General features: G+C 41.1%; 4 protein-coding genes and 1 long non-coding RNA gene across 5 annotated transcripts; 3 read left to right on the plus strand and 2 right to left on the minus strand.

The window, feature by feature from the left end:
• Positions 1-284: 284 nt before the first annotated feature.
• LOC145458939 (ubiquitin-associated domain-containing protein 1-like) lies at positions 285-1,549 on the minus strand. The gene has a single exon (XM_080337452.1). The coding sequence runs from the start codon at positions 1,547-1,549 to the stop codon at positions 407-409; it is 1,143 nt and encodes a 380-aa protein (XP_080193578.1). The 3' UTR covers positions 285-406.
• A 1-nt stretch (position 1,550) lies between these two features.
• LOC145458938 (polyribonucleotide 5'-hydroxyl-kinase Clp1-like) lies at positions 1,551-4,495 on the minus strand. The gene has a single exon (XM_080337451.1). The coding sequence runs from the start codon at positions 4,095-4,097 to the stop codon at positions 2,670-2,672; it is 1,428 nt and encodes a 475-aa protein (XP_080193577.1). The 5' UTR covers positions 4,098-4,495; the 3' UTR covers positions 1,551-2,669.
• Positions 4,496-6,834: 2,339 nt separating this feature from the next.
• LOC145459283 (uncharacterized) lies at positions 6,835-7,620 on the plus strand. The gene is made up of 3 exons (XR_013921335.1): positions 6,835-7,018; positions 7,084-7,140; positions 7,208-7,620. It is a non-coding gene; the product is annotated as an uncharacterized LOC145459283 (long non-coding RNA).
• A 1,175-nt stretch (positions 7,621-8,795) lies between these two features.
• LOC145459050 (protein AATF-like) lies at positions 8,796-15,916 on the plus strand. The gene is made up of 11 exons (XM_080337629.1): positions 8,796-9,051; positions 9,191-9,398; positions 12,590-12,644; positions 12,705-12,834; positions 12,896-12,999; positions 13,095-13,219; positions 14,100-14,247; positions 14,311-14,454; positions 14,964-15,115; positions 15,270-15,350; positions 15,422-15,916. The coding sequence occupies exons 1-11, from the start codon at positions 8,970-8,972 to the stop codon at positions 15,549-15,551; spliced, it is 1,359 nt and encodes a 452-aa protein (XP_080193755.1). The 5' UTR covers positions 8,796-8,969; the 3' UTR covers positions 15,552-15,916.
• A 1,316-nt stretch (positions 15,917-17,232) lies between these two features.
• On the plus strand, positions 17,233-18,897 carry LOC145458596 (cilia- and flagella-associated protein 299-like). Its single transcript, XM_080337012.1, has one exon. The coding sequence runs from the start codon at positions 17,328-17,330 to the stop codon at positions 18,027-18,029; it is 702 nt and encodes a 233-aa protein (XP_080193138.1). The 5' UTR covers positions 17,233-17,327; the 3' UTR covers positions 18,030-18,897.
• Positions 18,898-18,900: the final 3 nt, after the last annotated feature.

Below are 18,900 nucleotides of genomic sequence, written 5' to 3' on the forward strand. Positions count from 1 at the left end.
GTTCAGAAATTGCTTTGTGTAGTGAAATATTCAATGACTTTGGGTCCAGAGCCTTCCAATTTTCTCAATGTCGACACTGGCCAGAGACTCGAGGTACAATTCAGTTAGAAAACGTGAGCCTAGTCATACTAACACTGTTACAAGCCGACTTCAGGACTTAGTCATCCCAAAACTCTATGTAACCATTATGATATTTAAAATTCTGAAGACCCATACACTACCCCAATCAGTACACAGCATTATCCCGAACCAAAGAAATCTGTAACATATCACGTAACGCCACATCTGTTGACATAATATAATGTATTTTGTCAATGCCAGGTTATATTCCCGCCATGCAAAATTCCGAATTACGGCTGACTTATATAAAACAAGTAGTTGGAAAACCATGTTAAAAAGATTGCCATCAGGAAACAGAGTTTGAATACTTATGATACAACTTCAAAATTTGCAATATAACCGAACCGACGGTAGGATCGTTCGCCCAATTGTGCCTTCTCATCGGATTGTCGAGCATATCCTCCAAAGCCTCCAACACTCGTTTGTTGTGCAGTCCCGTGTGAATAGTCGGGTCTGTCGAAATGGCCTTGTACAATTCGCTGTCTTTAGAAAGGCATTCGTTCGGATTGTCCGTCGGTACTTTACGATCACCGAGAAGCCAGTCGCAAGCCGCGTTAGGATCGTTGCCGTTGTATTTCAAAGCAAGCTTGCTGTCCTCTTCGGAAAATCCCATAGACACTAACGATTCGATATGCTCAGTTCTTGGTTGGAATCCGGAATGCTTTTCTTGCCATAACGCGAGTCTGCGTTGCGCTTTTGTTTCGGGATCCTGCTGGCTGCTACAGCTTGCTTCGACATCATCCGCTTCTTTAGTATCTACTTCCATTTTTTCCGAATCCTCCGGAGTATGCAGAAGCCATTCCGTGGCAGTCTCCACATCGAGACCATTAATTTTTAGAGCTTTACAAGCTCGTTCTTCTGAAAAACCCATCGCGGTCAAAGACGAAACCAGGGACGAGTCTATTAGCGGTTTCTTTTTCTCGAAAATATTATCCGCGTCTTCATCAAAAAACATGAGCTTGTAAGATAAATCTAACAGAGTGAGCAATATCTTTCTAAAAGTTTGCTCTAAGTTTCCACTGGAACTTTGTATAGGAGAATGGGTGGATTTAGGCGCCCCTCTCGCTTGTAAGCCTTCCGTTGCTTTCTCAATCCCAGGCTTAGTCGGTATCCCACTAGCTTTGTTAGTATTTGCGGGTTCCAGAGTTGCACCGCACATTTTATGAAGAAGTAAAATATCGGATTGCTTCAAGCTTTCGGCTTTGACCGTGTTTTTCGGCGACAGCTGCCGTAAAGGATCGACCACTGTCACGAGTACGTATTCTCCTAAATTATCGAACAGACCGCCTTTGATGGCGGAAAATTTCCTGATCGCTTCATCCCTTACATTTTCGATCGAAGACTCAGATTGAACGTTTATCGATATCCTTTGTCCGTGTATACTGAATATACTTATAGGAATGGTGGCAGAATGCGACTCTTTATACATATTGTATCTGCGATAAGAACGTAAAATATCGATTATATCAACAACAGTGTGTGCATGAATCGATGCGAACGGTAACAGCAATATCAGGATTGTATCAGTAGGGCAGTGGGTGCAGATTCAGACCAAATATAGCTAGACACCACAAAGTAGATTTAGGAGGGAGCCTGCTTCAAAATTCAGCAATTGTGTTTGAACCACTGCAGTATGCGAGGGGCAGATTTGGTGTCTCTGCGGTATAATTACACTGTTGAGACAGCACATTAGAACAATGCAGAATCTTGGATCTTTCTTGAAATTCAGCAAAAGATATACATTGCATTACATACATGAAATTTATTCACTCAACCCTGATCGCTGGTGGGTTGATTAAAAAAAAGATAATTTTCCCAAGAAGGTGCTCATAAAACTTCTCGAAAAACTGGTTTCTGCAACTATTTTCCCTTGGATTGATGTTTTTTTAGCGCTACACAAGACTGCTGTAATAGATCGCTTCACACTTGCAAAAACTGACGCGCCAAAAGATGAAGGACTTGAAATTATGATTTCCAACGAATTGAATATAAAGGGAGGTCTTCTATCTTAGAAGTTTGTTGGCAACGGTCTGAATGCAGCAAAAGTAACATTCGATTCATTTACTAAATTCAAGGTGATTATACTTCATGGAATGTCCACTTCGACCACTTGGACAGCAATACTACAATACTAATGCAATGCAATGATCTTAATATAGGTATACCCAACCTGGGGGCCATTAACCTTTTTCAGGGGGGGGGGGGCGTAAGTTTCTATAATGCAATAAGCTACCTTTTAATCTTGAGTTTACGTTCTTAGTTTTACTATTGAATTCATTAATTTTAATATTTAAAAATTTGCGCAACGGCTGACAAAGGAGTGAGCAAGCCACAATGCGTTTATGTTCAAAAGTTCTGACTTATGAGTTAATTAAATCAACAATTGATTATTCAAATATTTCAAAGTGGGCCACGGTGTTTAAAATGTTGAGAACCAAGCAGGATCTTATCAGGATTTGTTCCATATCACGAAAAGTATACATCTCTAACACACACTGGGGTAGACAGTAGACGCCCATCATTGCAACGCAAAATTTCAAAATTTGCGCTCATCTATTTATATCCATAAATCTCAAATCCATAATCAGAAAATGTTTCCTCGGCAACGGCGCGGGGGCCGGAGCAAGAACGCTCACTACCTCGCGCTCGGGATGAACCGCTGTCACCACAACAAACCCGGCAACATTAGTCTCAACAAGATTTTCCTCAAGAGATTCGGCCATGCTCAAGCTGAGTATGTGGTGAACCAGATCAAGCTGAGGCTTCACAGGCACTAGTTTCGTCTGAGAGTCTTCAGGCTCCATTCCGAGGGGCAAGCAAGAGTCAGGCAATTCCGGAGCACCTACTTTATAAATATGCATGTCCGAAAATTTGATATCGTACACGTGGGGGTAGTATATTTTGCTAGGCCCGTAGAAATATTCTTTAATCCTATCTTCACGGCTGTCTCTACGTAACTCCCTGGAGCGCTCAACTACTCCTGGCGATTTCGGCAGAAGAACGATGTTCACGAAACTAGGTAAATCTCTTTTGAGATCATTATGAAGTCTCTCATTATCCAGCACCAGAACAGTGTCGCATTCAAATTGTTCGGCTACGTGCAAAATGCTGATGTATCCTTGACCTTTGATCCAACCGCAAGTGTTGATGATGCAACCACTTCTCTTGATGTTCGAGTTGAATTCACATTTTGCGTTGAATACATCGGCTATTCTTGATACCAAGACTTGGTACAGTTTTAGATTGCCGTTAGGAGATGTGTGCCCAAAATGATAAACCAACGGATATTTTGTATCAAATCCGGCGATAGGATCGGCGTGTCTTTCTATGGTGACAGCAGCCATAGTTCCCGGTATGGAAACACCACCTTGTCCAACATCGACGTCTATCAATGTAGGCTTTCTTCCCATTCTTACCGCGTAATTCAGTAATGTTCTTGACAACGTGCTTTTTCCCACATCCGATGGTCCGACAATCAAAACTCTAGGTCCGCGGAGATCTTCATTAGCCGCTTTCCTGCGTAATGTCTCAATGGCGCAGTGCGTGTTCAAATACACCACCATCGGAGTTTCTTTCGAAATGTACGCGACTTCTAATTTTCCGGTCAACTTAATTGTGCAGCCGCTCCAAGTGTAGGCAGCGGATTTAGAATTTGACTCGAATATATAACTTCTAGTGCGGACCAGTTCTGTTCCAAAGACCTCGGCGTGTCCATCCATGAGTTCCAACTTGACACGCTCGCCAGCTTCTACTTCAAAACGAAGTTCGTTTTCTTTGAGAAGGGTGTAGGTTTCAACTATGTCTTTATTGATACCCTTCTCATCGACTTCGTTCGTAGTTGCCATACTTCGAAGTTTCAAGTACAGACGGATTAATGTTAACGCATCAACTGGAAATATAACAAACGAGTAATATAAGCCTATACTACATTTATAAACAGAGAATTTATCGAATAAAAGGATAATGGTCAGCGTCATTTTATTGAAATTTTCATCAGGTATATGTTATGTAATGATATAGGAGAGGGATTAGATTTATTTTTGTCTGCCAATTTGCTAATTTCTCCGACGACGGAGATGCGATACCTTTGGGTAAGGTTATCTAGTCTGCCAAACCATGATCTTTCTTCTCCATGCTATCCCCGAATGCTGAGCGCCTAGTTGGAAAGCCGCGGACACCGGTGTTACGTTCAAGTCATTGTTCTGACCCGGCGGCCGGGCGCCCTACCATTACACTATTTCTTTGGGAGGGTGTCAACACGGTGTGTCACTCTGTGCTGGAATGTAGACCATACTTGAACAGGTCTGTCTACTCTATGCATGTCGATTGTGTCAGCTATGGCTATGTCGCAGCTATAAAATGTCCTCTTCGTCCTCATCTCATCTAGAAGTAATCTCATCACTGCAGAAACTTTACTTATGTTGCTTACGCATTTCAACGACGTGACCGGTATCAGTGGTTTCAACGTTGTCATTTTTTGCCGGAACCAGCCCGGGCTTGATCCATAGCAATGAATGCATTTAACTACGGAAATAATATCGAAGCAGCTTTTGTCATTGAATATAAGATATCTTGAACCTTTATCACTCAATATTTGTTATGAATATAAAATCCTGTTTTTAATCCGGCTGATATGGCAGTTTCAGAATCCGGCTCCGATCCGGCCACAGTAAAATTCATCAAAATCCTGCTCCGGCTCCGGCTCCTGAACCGGACTGTGGCCATCTCTGTCTGTAGGTTAGTTATCTATAGTTTCAGAACCACTAACCGTGTAATGACGTGACGGACGATGACAATTTATAACCCGATGGATAATCTTCGACTGTGAGCTTTTTTAGTCGATTGAAAATCCTTGGCAAAAATATCCTTGAAAATTTATTCTTCCGTTTCGGTACCTCCGAACCGGTATCGAGAGTTGAAAAGGTGGTTGATCTTGCCCCGATGCATATCGAAGTGCTTTTGATATGGAAATAGATCGCTATGTCAACAGATATATCAATGCATATAGTCTTGGACAAGAACGGAAGCGATTACAATCGTGATTACGATATTATATTTCTGTGAAATAGAGATAGCTACGGTCCACTCAGCATGTCCACATTCAAGTCGAAATACAAGCAATTACTACTAAATAAATACAGTCCATCCTCAAGATTACCGGACCAAGACTGACCTATCGATCTAGCTTCCCATGACATGCCGCCCTATTTCTTGTCGCTTTCTTTTTCTATACCATCTTATTCACTTTCATTCAGTCTGCATGCCTCCTCTTTACATCGCCTAGGCAAAGGTGGGTGTCATATTCCATAGACTACTCCTTAATTGTCGCTTCGACATCTTCCTGTCTTTTCATTGTATCGCATTTTTTCTGGTGTATTGAACTGATAAAATTGCTAAAACGGCCGTAAACCAAACTTTACGCTGATTGGTCGAGAGACAATGGCCATAGAAACGGCGCAGCAACAGAGGACGCTGCATTTACCTAAGCCTAGTTGGCACTTCGATGTATTTCTATAGCCGTGTAAATGTTTATTTCTTCATCAATAATAGAATTAGGAAAGGAAATAAAATATTCAGTAACACCTACTAAAATATAATGCCGAAATACTGCTGTGTTTATAAATGCAGTGCCACCAATGGAATGGAAATGGACTGGGGAAGAACAGATCCTTTCATGCCTTTACTACGCAAAGGACAGGAAGGATTGGGGATGCAGAGTATTTAGGCATGACTTCAAGCCAACTTCCACAGGCTTCATTTGCTCCTACTACTTTTGCAAGGAAGATTTTGCTGCTAGATCATTAGATACAACAATGCAGTTTAGAAAATCACGTCTAAAGAGAGGTGCGATTCCCGGTCACAATCTCCGTGGTGAAGCACAAGATACGCGCATTGCAAAAAGGCGGACCCTGAACTCCGTATCAACTTTCTTCCTCCAATGTTGTGGATTATACTTATTCAGGAACTAGTTCTGTTGAAGATTGAGATATGTTAGTCCACTTCCGTTCCGAATAATAAATTGAATTTTTTTGGCAATAAAGAATAAAGAAATGCGAGTTCGAATTATGACATGAGTACTTGTCTGAGCATCACATCCAGATAAAATTGCTGTAGTTTGGGAATGTTTTGTTTCCAGTCAGGGTCTCTTGATACTTTGCAAATCCGCATATCTTTTGTAGTCAAAACAACAAAATGTGCCCAGTCACCATTTGTTACATACATTTGGGCCTGAATTTGATGCCAGTAAGAGTGATTTACTTGTAATTATCCAGCAGCAGTCAAATAAGAAATCTTTTTCTGTGATATTTGCCCAAGTTAGAATCTCATGAGCTCATCGACTGTTGTTACGATATCTCCAGGGGCACTTTACCTCAAGCACACCAACTGCCGATACGGTCTGCTCAGGTAGAATCACTCTATCAGGTGAAGGACCCAGATATCCACATGGAAAAAGAACAAGATCAATCTTTGCTACATTCACATGAGTGATGCAGATGATACATAGTAGTCTTGAATAGCCCTTTCTTCGTGCTATAACCGCCACAATATTGAATCCCTGTTTATACTGCACTGTCCTTGAAGCGATTTGAAAAGAGATGGTGGATTTGGAGTACCTGCTGTCTTGTTTCTCTCAAAGCAGTACAAAACCCTACCAAAATTGCGGTTGCCAGTGAACTCGGCACCTGGTGAACTCGGCACCTTTAACTCGGCACCTGGTGAAATCGGCGCTCGTATTGTGACGCAACAATGCCGTATGTCAGTGTTGGTCTACTCGGTACATGTATTGCTAATTTGACGGATAGAGGCAATGATTGATATAATCGATGGACATGGACAGTTGGACATATGCGTTGAGATTGAAGTGGGGCCGCTACTGGTAGTCGATCTTTACAACCAGGTAAGTCGAATATTGCTAATTAATTCGATGTGAGCTATCAGATCTTAACTAAATTTTGTTTGCAGGAAGATGCCGTCGATATTGAAGTGGGTCGGCTACCGGTAGCCGATCTTAACAACCAGGTAAGTCGAATAGTGCTAATTAATTCGATATGAGTGATCAGATTTTAACTTATAATTTTGTTTGCAGGAAGATGATCTCATTGAGTCGTCGTTATCCGATGTGTCCGCTGCTCAGGTCAACTCTGAAATGTCATGCTCGGACGAGTCAACTAATAAAATATTGGAGGGTGTATCGCAAAGAGGATGAGATATGCTGTTTGACGACTAAAGTCGATCGTTCTTACACCAGGAAGATGAAAAAAAACATGCCTCAATTCTTTGGAGATGCAAGAATCGTGCAAAATATATGTATTTTATTTATAGCTTTCAATACAATATCCATTGTAAAATAATATTTATTGAACTCGAAGACTTTTCGGGTGCCTCTTTTCAAGAGTTAACGGCACACATATTTTATTTATTAGTTGATTAGTTATTGATAAGTTCAGCTGTTAGGTTTATTAGAGATTTTATAAGTTCAATACAACACAACAATACTGATTTTGTATTAGCTGATTACTTATAGGAAGGTGTGATTTTGTCACAGGTAGCTGGTCAGGAGCAGGTCGAAGGGTGACATTAGGCAAACATCCTGTTAAAAAATATAGTTAAAGGGCGATATTTAATTTATAAGGAGCAAGGTGAAGGGTGACATTAGGGAAACATCCTGCTAACAAAATATAGTTGAAGGGCGATATTTAATTTATAATATCCGTTTCTTTGAAGGCAAAAACTGATTATTTTGGCCTTCATAAGTTTCGATGTGTTCATGGGAAACATTTATTGGTGTCATGGGGAACATTGTATTGTCATAAACTTGAAACAATAGAGATCGCACAGCATCTACGGTCAAACGAAGTGCCGAGTTCATCAAGTGCCGAGTTCACCAAGTGCCGAGTTCAAGGTGCCGAGTTGAAGGTGCCTAGTTCACCAGGTGCCGAGTTCACTGGCAACCAAAATTGCTACTTAATTCTAACCCTAAGATTCAGGTGATGGCTTTGAACATTCCATTTGAAGGTTAAACGATGGGGATTCTGAATCAGGATCACCAGATGACAATGTAGGATTTGTATGTGCAGCATCCACAACATGGAGGAAGACAGTTCATGACACGCCATGGTAGTGGTAGGAGCAAATGAAGCTTTTAGAAGTAGGCTTGAATTCCTGCCTTCTTACTCCGCATTTCCAAGCCTTCCTGTACTTTCCGCTGGAAGAAAATGAATGGAAAGAACTGTTCTTCTTCAGTTCATTGCCATTGGTGGCACTGCATTTATAAACACAGCAATGTTTCGGCATTATATTTGAGTATATGTTATTAAATAGTTTATTTCCTTTCCTAATTCCATTATTGATGAAGAAATAAACATTTAACTGTAATCTTGCCGTTTTTATACAGTCCACACGGCTATAGGAATACATCGCAGTGCCAACTAGGCTTAGGTAAATGCAGCGTCCTCCGTTGCTGCGCCGTTTCTATGGCCGTTGTCTCTCGACCAATCAGCGTAAAGTTTGGTTTATGGCCGTATAAACCAATGATGTTGATGTTACGCATCAACAAATAATGAGGCTTTTGTCGAAATCGGTGCTTCCCCTAAAGCTTGAATGAAAAGAAACGTGCTAACTCTCAATCTCCAGCTATTCGGCATAATTTAGTAGTAATACTGCGATATTTACAGGAGTAGGAGGCAAGTAATATTCCCATGAGGCCACTAGTACATACTGGATTTGATGATTTATTCTGACAGCGATATTTATAAATATTAATATAATAATTATAATTATTACTGCACAGCCTTTTGTTATCGTTTCGCCTTAGCCGCACCGCAGAAACTTGACGACCGAGATATCCGATGGCGTCGTTTGCAGAAGAATTGAGCAAACTACTTGATCCAGTTGCCGACAGTCATGATCCTGAAGATGATATATATGAAGGTTCGGAAATATAGTTATTCTATACTAGTGTGACCCATACGGTACCGGTAACTAATTATGGTGGTTGTATAGTATATATATTTAACAAGCTAACAGTAATATATTAACAGTTAAAACAATATTTTTATGATAATTTCAGAAACAAAAGCGAAGTTGATCGACACAGACGATCTAGATCATTTTGATGATCCGACACCGGATCTACAAAAATCTAGCCGTCATGCGACGCAGTTGCTGGAAAAAATGAACGAGACATATCGAGGAAAAACTGTTTCAAGAAAATGCCTTTCGTCGGAATCAGAACATGAAGATATTGAAGAAGAACTCGATAGCGAAAAAATGAATTCGTAAGTGCACGACTGCACGTACTTCTAGGGACAAGGCATTTCTTGTCAGTATAGTCCTTCAGAAAAATGTAATGTCCTGAAGTACTACAGATATGTCGGTACCCCCTCCTTTTTCAAACGAGAAACCTCTTCCCTTTACGCAAAACCCCCCTCGATTCATTTCAAGATTTCGTCGGTCGGTAGCACTAGCTAATTTGTAGCACGCTCTTGCGCAACGATATGACCGATACATGATGGCCTTTTTCTCGCGTCTTCCTCGTGTGTACAGTACATGCAAGAGGGACAAGGTAATTATATCGTATAATGTATTCACAGTGTCACTATAGTTGAGTAGTAGGGCACTATACTCAGCTCTTCACTTTTCTGAACGCGCGTAATCAATACTAATAATATCGGATGTATTGCAGTATTCACCTCACTGGCGACGCGTAATTTGTAATTGTCGGGTGGTCCGCGATCTCATCTAATCTGGTTCTCTATTAGGTCTATGCTTCAACAATTACATGCTTAATCTCACACATTCACCGACACACAGCAACACAACTTTGATCTACAATTTGACGGTTTAATATGAACAAAGAAATAGCAACAGGTTATCTGAAGAACACTGCATTCAAACGGCAATCTTCAATCTGCGCGAACATTTTTTGCTAAATTCCTCTAACACAGCGCGCGGCCGCGGTTAATTGGCGACAAGCGTGTTGCCAATTAGCGAGATTTGGCTGTGCACTGCAAAAACTAACGAGACTCAATCTCGCTGAGACGATTGCGAAATTAAGTCCTTGATTGCCGCGCCGTCAATCGTTGTTAGCAGGCGCGTAGCCAGCCGAAAAATAAGAGGGGGGTTTGAAATAAAAGGGGGGGGTTCGATATTTTCCGAATTTAGTAACGTAGCATTGATTCATTAGGGTTTAGTACATGCGATGCGTAAATAACGATTATACAACATCCCCGTGTTGGCGATTATAGGCGTATTATAAGCTTGTTGACGAGTCCGGAAGTGCTGTTAATTAGCGACTCCCTGATCTGTCGTGAACAATGAAATACGCACGCGTCGAACATTTGAATATGCGCGCTTATCAATGCGCTGAACAATTAAATTCGCGCGCTTATCAAAGCGTCCAACAATTAAATACGCTCGCTTATCAATGCGTCTTTCGTCTTACGTAGCCTCAGCGACGATTTACGCAAGTAAACATGTACGAGGTTTTATGGAATATGTGCTATAATGACGCCGATTTCAAGTGGTAACCCTTTAGCTCTTATAACTCAAGCCTACTGGACTATAACTGAAGACTAGTGGAAATCAATTACGCATGTACGCACGCGTCGAACATGATTGCGGACATTCGATGTCATTCAGTTACGAGATGTCATTCTTTAATCACAATCGCTAATCAGCATATACTTAATAGCATTTTATCTAAGCCATCGAGAAATAGGAGCCAAAGCATGGTAGGCCCAAGACGCGGAAGTTAGGCTTGTGATATCTTTAGTACTAGGCCTATTGCAGATGCGATTGTGTAGGCCAGCGAAGATATCGTGCACACCAAGCCAATGCAGATGTGATTGTGAAGGCCAGTGACGATATCGTGTGCACAGGGCCTATTGCAGATCTGATTATTCAAGCCAGCGGAATTAGGCTTGTTGGAGATGCGGTAAATCAGGCTAGTAATGATTGCCGAACGCGCGACAATGAATGACCTGATTTCGCCAATCATCTCAGCGGGAGATCGTGTCGCGTTACATTGTGCAGTGCAATGCGCACAGATGAATCTCGCTAATCAGCCGCCACGCCTTTCGTTAATTGGCTGCGCCTTTCGTTAATTCGCCGCGCGCAATACTGATAATACGACTTATTGAATTGCAACCGAGTATTAGCGTCAGAGCGTTCATTTAAAAAGAGCAAGGTTTCGCGTTAAAGGAGGGGGTTTCGCGTTTCTAAAGGAGGGGGTTCCGACCCCCGAAACCCCCCCTGGCTACGCGCCTGGTTGTTAGCCTGATTTATCACGTCTCCAACAAGCCTAGTTCCGCTGGCTTGAAGAATTGCATCTACAATAGGCCCGGTGCGAACTATACCATTGATGGCCTGCACAATCGCATCTGCTTTGCCTGGCGCGCACCATATCATCGTTGGCCTACACAACAATCGCATCTGCAATATGCCTGCTACGAAAGATATCATCACTAGCCTAACGATCACGTCTCGGGCCTAGCATGCATTGGCTCCTACCTCTCGATGGATTGCATGCGGATTTGCGATTGTGATTATAGAGAGACATCGCTAAACTGAATGACATCGAATGTCCGCAATCGAACGCAAACATGTGCGTGCGTACATACGTAATTGATTTTCGCTAATACTTGAACATAACCATCGGAAGATGTGTGTCAATACTTGAGTTATAAAGATGAGAAAGGTTTGAAATTGAACTACCTGAAATCTGTGCCATTATAGAACAGATTCCATAACAACTCGGACATTTTGACTTGTGCAAATTGTCGCCGAGGCTACGTAATATGCGTTGAGAAAGCTCGCGTATTTAATTGTTCGTGAGAGATCAGGGACTCGTGAATTGACAGTACTTCCGGACGCGTTGGCAAGGTTATCATACGCGTAAGTGCGTCAACGTGAGGCGATCGTATATAGTATAATCGTCATTCACGCATTACTTATCCCTAATGATTTGATGCTATAAAAATTGAAACCCTACCCTTTTTATTTCAATCCCCTCCCTTATTTTTCGGCTGGCTACGCGCCTGGTGGTACACGATCGCAGTTATACTCAAGCATAAATTAAAATTTGTCAAGGTGATGATTATATAACAGTAACAATCTGTCACAATACTACAGGTCAATCACAAATTCAGTCAGAAATATTGTTTCTCTAAACTAGCATATCTTCGTGATTCATGTTTTGAATGACATGATAGAATCAAAGGAGGTTTCAAGGCCTGAACATTGAGAAGAAAATATCGAATCGGATTATTCTCATTGCTGAAATGTCTCTCGGAAATAGACATATAATTTTGGCACTGTAATTCAAAAGTCAAATCATCGACTCTCACTATAGCGTATTTTCAAATCGTCAAAATTGATACTCCATTCGGATTTGAGTACACAAATTTTTATGCCTAGCTGCGAACCAATAGTTCGTTACGTTATATTTGATTTTCTCCATTCTCTTTAGCTCCGAAGATGACCAGGATGATGACGCGAATTCAGAAATCGATTCTGTAGATGAGGTAAGCAAAGCAAGTCGATGCAATGGTTAGAAACTATGTTAAGCCTGAATAATTGTTTAGGAATACACGGGGGCCGGTATGGATGAGGAAATAGATTCAGACGAGGCTGGTGATGATGACTTGGCAATATTCAAAGCTCCAGCCGAGGCGAGTCAGCATCAAAAAAGAAAAGCGACGCTCAACCAACTAAGTAGGCAGCCCGGACTGACGCTCGTCTCGCCATCCTTCTGACACTATGAATTTGTGTTTAGAATTGTGGGAATTGATGTTGGAGTCTCGTATCAAGTGTCAGGAGACGCTGACGCTGAGCAACCGTCTTCCGCGACATGACACATTTGATTCATTTTCTGAACAGGTTTGGATTTTTCGCTCTTTGTTTCACGCAACCCTTAATATCGGGAAAATTACGAGCCATTGCGAATCGCGCTGATATTTCCTTTTCTGTCGTAGGTCAAATCCAACTTGTCTGAAACGGACGACGTGTTTGAATCGGTTTTGCTTAAATTGATGGACTTGCGAAGGAAGCTGATGCTTCAGAGCTCAATGACGAAGAAGATTGCGGATTCTGAATCTTGGTGCGTGCGCACACAAATCATGAATTGAAAGTATTGTTTTGCAGAAGTTTTCCGATTTGTCTTTGAAAATAGTAGTGTCGTGGCAGTCTTTAACAGCATTCTGGGATTGTTGTGTTTCTTCCAACTTGTCTGCACCTTCACTGACATTGATGAAGTTGAGCAGTGTGCAGACATTCTTGTGAATTAGTGCACTCCTCAAGAAGTTCAAGTACAACTATAAAATGGATGATGTGAAACGTACCGATTCCATCTGCTTTGATGGTCTGTCCCGTAATCTGTTTTCTGATGGATTGCGATAACTCTGAAATCCGCAATATGGCACTGCTAGATAACCTTGGGCAGTGGTGACATGTGCATAACCAAGCGGGACTCGGCAGTTCTACCACATTACTTACCTCATACATTGCTATAGAATTCTGAGGCACAAAATGAACTGTAGGCCTACATCATAAAACCAATGAAACATGATGATAACAATAAAACAAAGGAATAATTGAATATCTACTGCATATCAGTGTTCCCTTTCGGGATCTGATTGACTTCTGATCACGTTTAATTCCCTGACAACAATGGTAGCCAATAGGCTACTGGTGTATTCTGACCACCGCCAACTCCTGAGACCCACTCAGCGAACCCCTGTCCCCGGTTAAGAACCGCTGTCCTAGGCAGTGTGGGATCATTTTTATCAGGAGACTCTACTTGGTGAGTAAACAGAATACTGCAAAACAGTTGCTCAGCTACCATGATAGAATCTCTACTTCTATCTATGCGATATGCATTTTTCCTAGCGGAGTTTCGGTAAAATGAAGTTCAAAGTTAGACTGTGCATTTGTTTGTTGCGTTATTGACAGATTTGTCGTCTCTTTGCTCCGTAACGCAGGTCACGAAAAAGGAAAGGTACTCCCTTGGATGAAATAGACGAATGCGCTGAGCAACAATCAAAAGCTCTGCGCGGCGTACGGAATAAAGTTTTGAAGCTCTGGTACGACAAAACAAGATTGACTGCCTCTGGCAAGGCTTCTTCGAAGGTAGATATCGTTGTCTCGCATATTCTTACTTATGGTGCTGGTAACCTGTTTTCTTGCTTTCAGTCTTTTGAAAACTTTGAACGGACGCCTGTTTCTCAAATATTGGATGTGTTGTTGGATAAAGAAAGGCTGGTGAAGCGTACACAGTCTAAAAGGTCTCAGTATAGGACGCTTGGCGTAGAAGTCTCTGAATCATCGAAAGATCAGGTAATATTACTAATACAGTAGGCTTGCATTTTGTGTTCTACGAAGTGGGTCAGATTAGATGGTGTACTCAAATTTTGGTGTGATTTTCCTTTACCTCCTATTCATGATATTGTCAGTTCTGAAGTAACTGCTGCAAAAATAGAAACACTCTAGTAAGTAGTGCTAGTAGGCTAACCATACTTGTGTACTTCAAAAAAATTGAAGTAGTTGAACTGCTCAAATTTTGGTGTTATTTTTTTTGACTCTATATTCATGATTTTGTCAGTTCCGAAGCAACTGCTGAAAAAATACTAACACTCGAGTAGGTAGTGCTTGTAGGCTCACCTATAGGCTACTCGACCACTATGAAAATGTAAAAGTACTTCGTTACTGACCACATCTGCGAGTAAAGAATGGTAGAGACAACCTTTCTGAGCATGATCTCATCTCTATTACACAATTTACAATGCTGTCCGCAAGTTAATTCAATGACATTGAGCATCACCATATCTTTAACAATAACTGTTCAGGAAACTGATGTACCAGCTCCCAAAAGTACCTTGCTGGAGATTGACACGGAAGTTTTTGACGACGATGATTTTTACCACCAACTTTTGCGGCAGTTAATCGAGCAGAAATCCATGGGTTCAATCGGATCGTCCGACCCGCAAGCACTTTCAAGGTATTTACCAACAATGTATCCGCAAGCGGAGAGCTGGTTAACAGTTACCCACTTGTGTAAACAGTACAGAAATTGGCAATCCAAGACATAGACAAATACTTGTCAGAATGGCCCCACACAATCTATTCCATTATATGTATATTTATACTTTCAGACTAAATCTGAAAATTCAAAGCTTACGGTCAAAGGCGAAGAAAAACGTGGACACGAAAGCGAGTAAAGGGAGAAAAATTAGGTTTGTGTTGAGAATATGCAAATGTTTGATATGAGAAAGGCTTTAAGGCCAAACTTACAATTTTTCTTCAGATACGGGGTTCACAGCAAATTGCAGAGTTTTATGGCTCCGAACGACCAAAGCACTGTCACTCACGAGTCAAGAAATGAGATATTTAAATCACTTTTTAGGGCTTTCTATGAGAACTCACCCGATCAATAGATGTTCTGTTTCATGTATATGTTGGCTGAGGTATGCCGACGGATCTGTGTCGAGAGTCAATGCTGTCAGAATGTGCGACAGTGGCTTGTGATCCACTTGCAATATTGCAGTCTGTATTGAATTACGACAGACCTGGGCAAAGTGCGGGCCAAGTGCGGCCAGTGAAGTCATTCTGTGCGGCCCACGAAAGGTTGCTTGGAATTAATAACATTAAAACTGCTTTTAGAATGTTGATGCATCTGAAGGGAGGCGCGACGCTGAAGTTGAATGAAATGTGAGCGCGATTTAACCCCAGCTTTTAACCGTTAATGCTCTATGTATTGTCCGATTTAACTATTACAGAATTCTATCATCCACAACCTAAATCTTTCATGCCATCAAACTATTGGTCGGGATTGCGAGCTTTCTGGCTTCTCTTTTTAATATGTTGTGATATCTTGATAGGGGGTTGGGCGCGAAACTTTTCACTATTATAAAGAGGCGTGTCTAAAAAAAGCTTGAGAACTACTGTTTTAGTGTCTTGATAGAAGAACGTGGATAGGGGTTTAAAGAGAGTTAAAAAGGTATCATGTTTGACATTATTTCGAATCATGACTGCAAATAGATATTTAATATTTAACCGCCACTTTCTCCTTACATGCAATCAACACATTCACTGAGCAGCATATAATGACAATGTAATTTAGAAATAAAATTTAAATACCCTGGAGAATACAGCTAAAAATTTTCAGACGGCCCGCCAACGTATTTTCTACTTCTAATTTGGCCCGCGAAGAAAAATAATTGCCCGCCCCTGGATTACGATATTGTTGTGGGAGATCGAACCCACTGATTCTGACTTTATGAGTTCTGTGTCAACTGCTGAAGAAAGGGTCTGTCATTCATGTGCTGCTAGATGCGTCAATCATGCGTTGTTCGGGGTAGGGCATGGGATGGCCATTGCTTTTGACGCATATACTCTGCCGCATCGAAGATACGAGTCTTGAATAGTGTTAGAAACAGCGAGAAATCGGCCGTTGCTGCCAGTTTGAAGTTAGGTTTGAAGAACTTCTTGGAGGTACGGAACTGCATGGTATATTGAAATGTGCCCGAATATTTTAGTTGTTTCGACACCCTCCTATCTTTTCATTGTTTCGCAGTCTTGTGATGTTTTGAAACGATGAAAATATTAATAAACCTGATTGATTGACACTCGTCAGGGGTGATCGTCAGCAACTGGTAGAGAAGAACATTCATCAACAGTCACATCACAAAGATGATGTCACCGGTACGAAATTTCGAATTTCTACTATTTTAAGGTGGTACACGAAACCCTTCTGCCGTGCAGACTTGGGTAGCGTATTTTGATAAAAGTCCACAGTCCACTACGAGGCACCCAAACGAAAGAGCGAACGGCCTCTCTTCATTCACCATGTATCTTCTTTCTTCTTTGCATCACCTGGGCCCGGTTGGGTGTCTGATTATAGATAACTAACCTACGGAGGTTAGTTATCTATAGTCTGATTGTAAAGGCTACTATAATTCATTTCGACACCTTCCTAACTTTCATTGTACGGCAGTGTCATGGTGTTTTGAAACGATAAAATGAATAATAAACTGCAGCCCTACTGCGATTGCTGTGAATTGATATGGTCCAGCGATTCGTGCTCTCCTCTAGCTCCACCGCCATCATAACAGTTGCCATGGTAATGCTTGCCCAGTCGAACGTTGACACTTTATTTGCACTGCAAGTTACAATTTATTTGCCGCAGTTCGTTGAAAACTTTGATTTCGATTATGGAGGACGATGCCGCCGCTGGTGCCGATAATATCGTCACAGAGTTCAGCGCTTACGAAGACTTTTTAGACTCACAGATCACCTCTCTTGATCTTTATTATCTCGAAGATGAGGAATTGGCCAGACAGCTTGTCGAATTGGGATACCGCGGTAGCGGAGAGGTTCTGAAAAGGGAGGAGTTCGACTCCAGGAAGCGTGCAGCTGAAGCTTCGAGATTATCGAAGCGCAGTCAGCAAAGAGCCCTTGCCAGTTCTGGAAAAGAACTGAAATCTAACTTCCTTCAAGCTTTAGCTCAGCGAGAAGAGGGCAACCGTAGTGGCAAAATGACTTCTATAATTTTCATCCGTGATAAGAATGCAAGGGGCCAAGAAATATCTGGATACATAGACTTGGCGCATAGATTGAAAACTGAAGATTTTGAGCCGTATTTTTCAGGAAAAAAGCGACTTCTTCCAAAACCTTCGGATTTAAGTTTTTATAATTGGGAAACGCAGACATCTACGTCCACTCCCACCCCAAACTATCATGTCATCACTGAAAACGCGCCTGGGCTGCTTTTCAAGAATAAAAGAGACAGAAAGATTCTGAATGTCGACCCCAAAGCACAATCGCCCGGTGATAATTCCACCAGAACCCCGATTGTTACTGAACAGTACACGCAAGTCGTGATTTACGATCATATCACAAGAAGAAAAACTTAATCTGACATTTTTTTCTTTTACTTTCAATATATTTATATTATATGCTGAGAAAGTAACTCTTTGTTTAATCAATTCTCCTTGTTTTTACCATATGTTGGTACAGCCTGCATATTTGTAGGATTGTAGGTGTCCTTCTGATTCATGCTGTGAAGTATTAAAATCAAGTGGTCGGCCCAATTCTAATACATTTATTGTACTACTGACTGATTTCCAACACCACATAATTGGAGTGACAATTTGGCTAACAGAAATATCTTAACCGATTCTTTTTAACCCGCATATCTGTCTACTTTCATTGACAACAGCATTTTCCCACTGGTCTTGTCGGTGCCCATTTTTTCACAGTTGATGATATTCATTCAAATTAATGACCTTTCAATAGAATTTTTTAGCATTGAATACACTTTCCAAGATTTTTGATTCAGTCGTTTAATAGCTTGATGTAAAACATTGCTCATAACCTGTAAAATATTCAAACTGCCCATTCGTAACAATTGTGAGTAATGTTGATTCAAATTTTATTGATGAATAGGTGGCAGAAACATTTTTAGATCACATTTCCTCAGCTGTATATAATCAGCAAATTTCTTTCTCTATTCAAAAACTGAAATGTACAATAGTCGTGTTATTTGAATTATATCGCTTTCACTCTATATTTGCAATTGTGTATGCTTTATATTACATTGCAAGGTCAACCGTCGATGATCAAATAATAAAAAGAAATCTGCTGTTTCTTGTTCTTTAGCAAATGTTATATATGTTTAATGTTCATGTGTGAAATTTGAGGTGTGTTAATCTACTCTACATTTTGCTGTGTGAAAATTTGGTTCCTTTTTCTCAAGCTGACATTGATCTTTTCTGTTAGTAACCA

Source organism: Botryllus schlosseri, chromosome 16 (genome assembly GCF_051294905.1).
Source record: "Botryllus schlosseri isolate E-star chromosome 16, Bs_hap1, whole genome shotgun sequence".
NCBI classification, from domain to species: domain Eukaryota; kingdom Metazoa; phylum Chordata; class Ascidiacea; order Stolidobranchia; family Styelidae; genus Botryllus; species Botryllus schlosseri.

Excerpts from the sequence above, each read along its gene's own strand:
- LOC145458939 (XM_080337452.1), bottom strand. The coding sequence starts at position 1,549 with ATGTATAAAGAGTCGCATTCTGCCACCATTCCTATAAGTATATTCAGT.
- LOC145458596 (XM_080337012.1), top strand. The coding sequence starts at position 17,328 with ATGGAGGACGATGCCGCCGCTGGTGCCGATAATATCGTCACAGAGTTC.
- LOC145459050 (XM_080337629.1), top strand. The coding sequence starts at position 8,970 with ATGGCGTCGTTTGCAGAAGAATTGAGCAAACTACTTGATCCAGTTGCC. Across the intron at positions 12,645-12,704 it reads AAATCGATTCTGTAGATGAG|GAATACACGGGGGCCGGTAT; the intron begins GTAAGCAAAGCA and ends ATAATTGTTTAG. Across the intron at positions 14,248-14,310 it reads CTGGCAAGGCTTCTTCGAAG|TCTTTTGAAAACTTTGAACG; the intron begins GTAGATATCGTT and ends TCTTGCTTTCAG.
- LOC145458938 (XM_080337451.1), bottom strand. The coding sequence starts at position 4,097 with ATGACGCTGACCATTATCCTTTTATTCGATAAATTCTCTGTTTATAAA.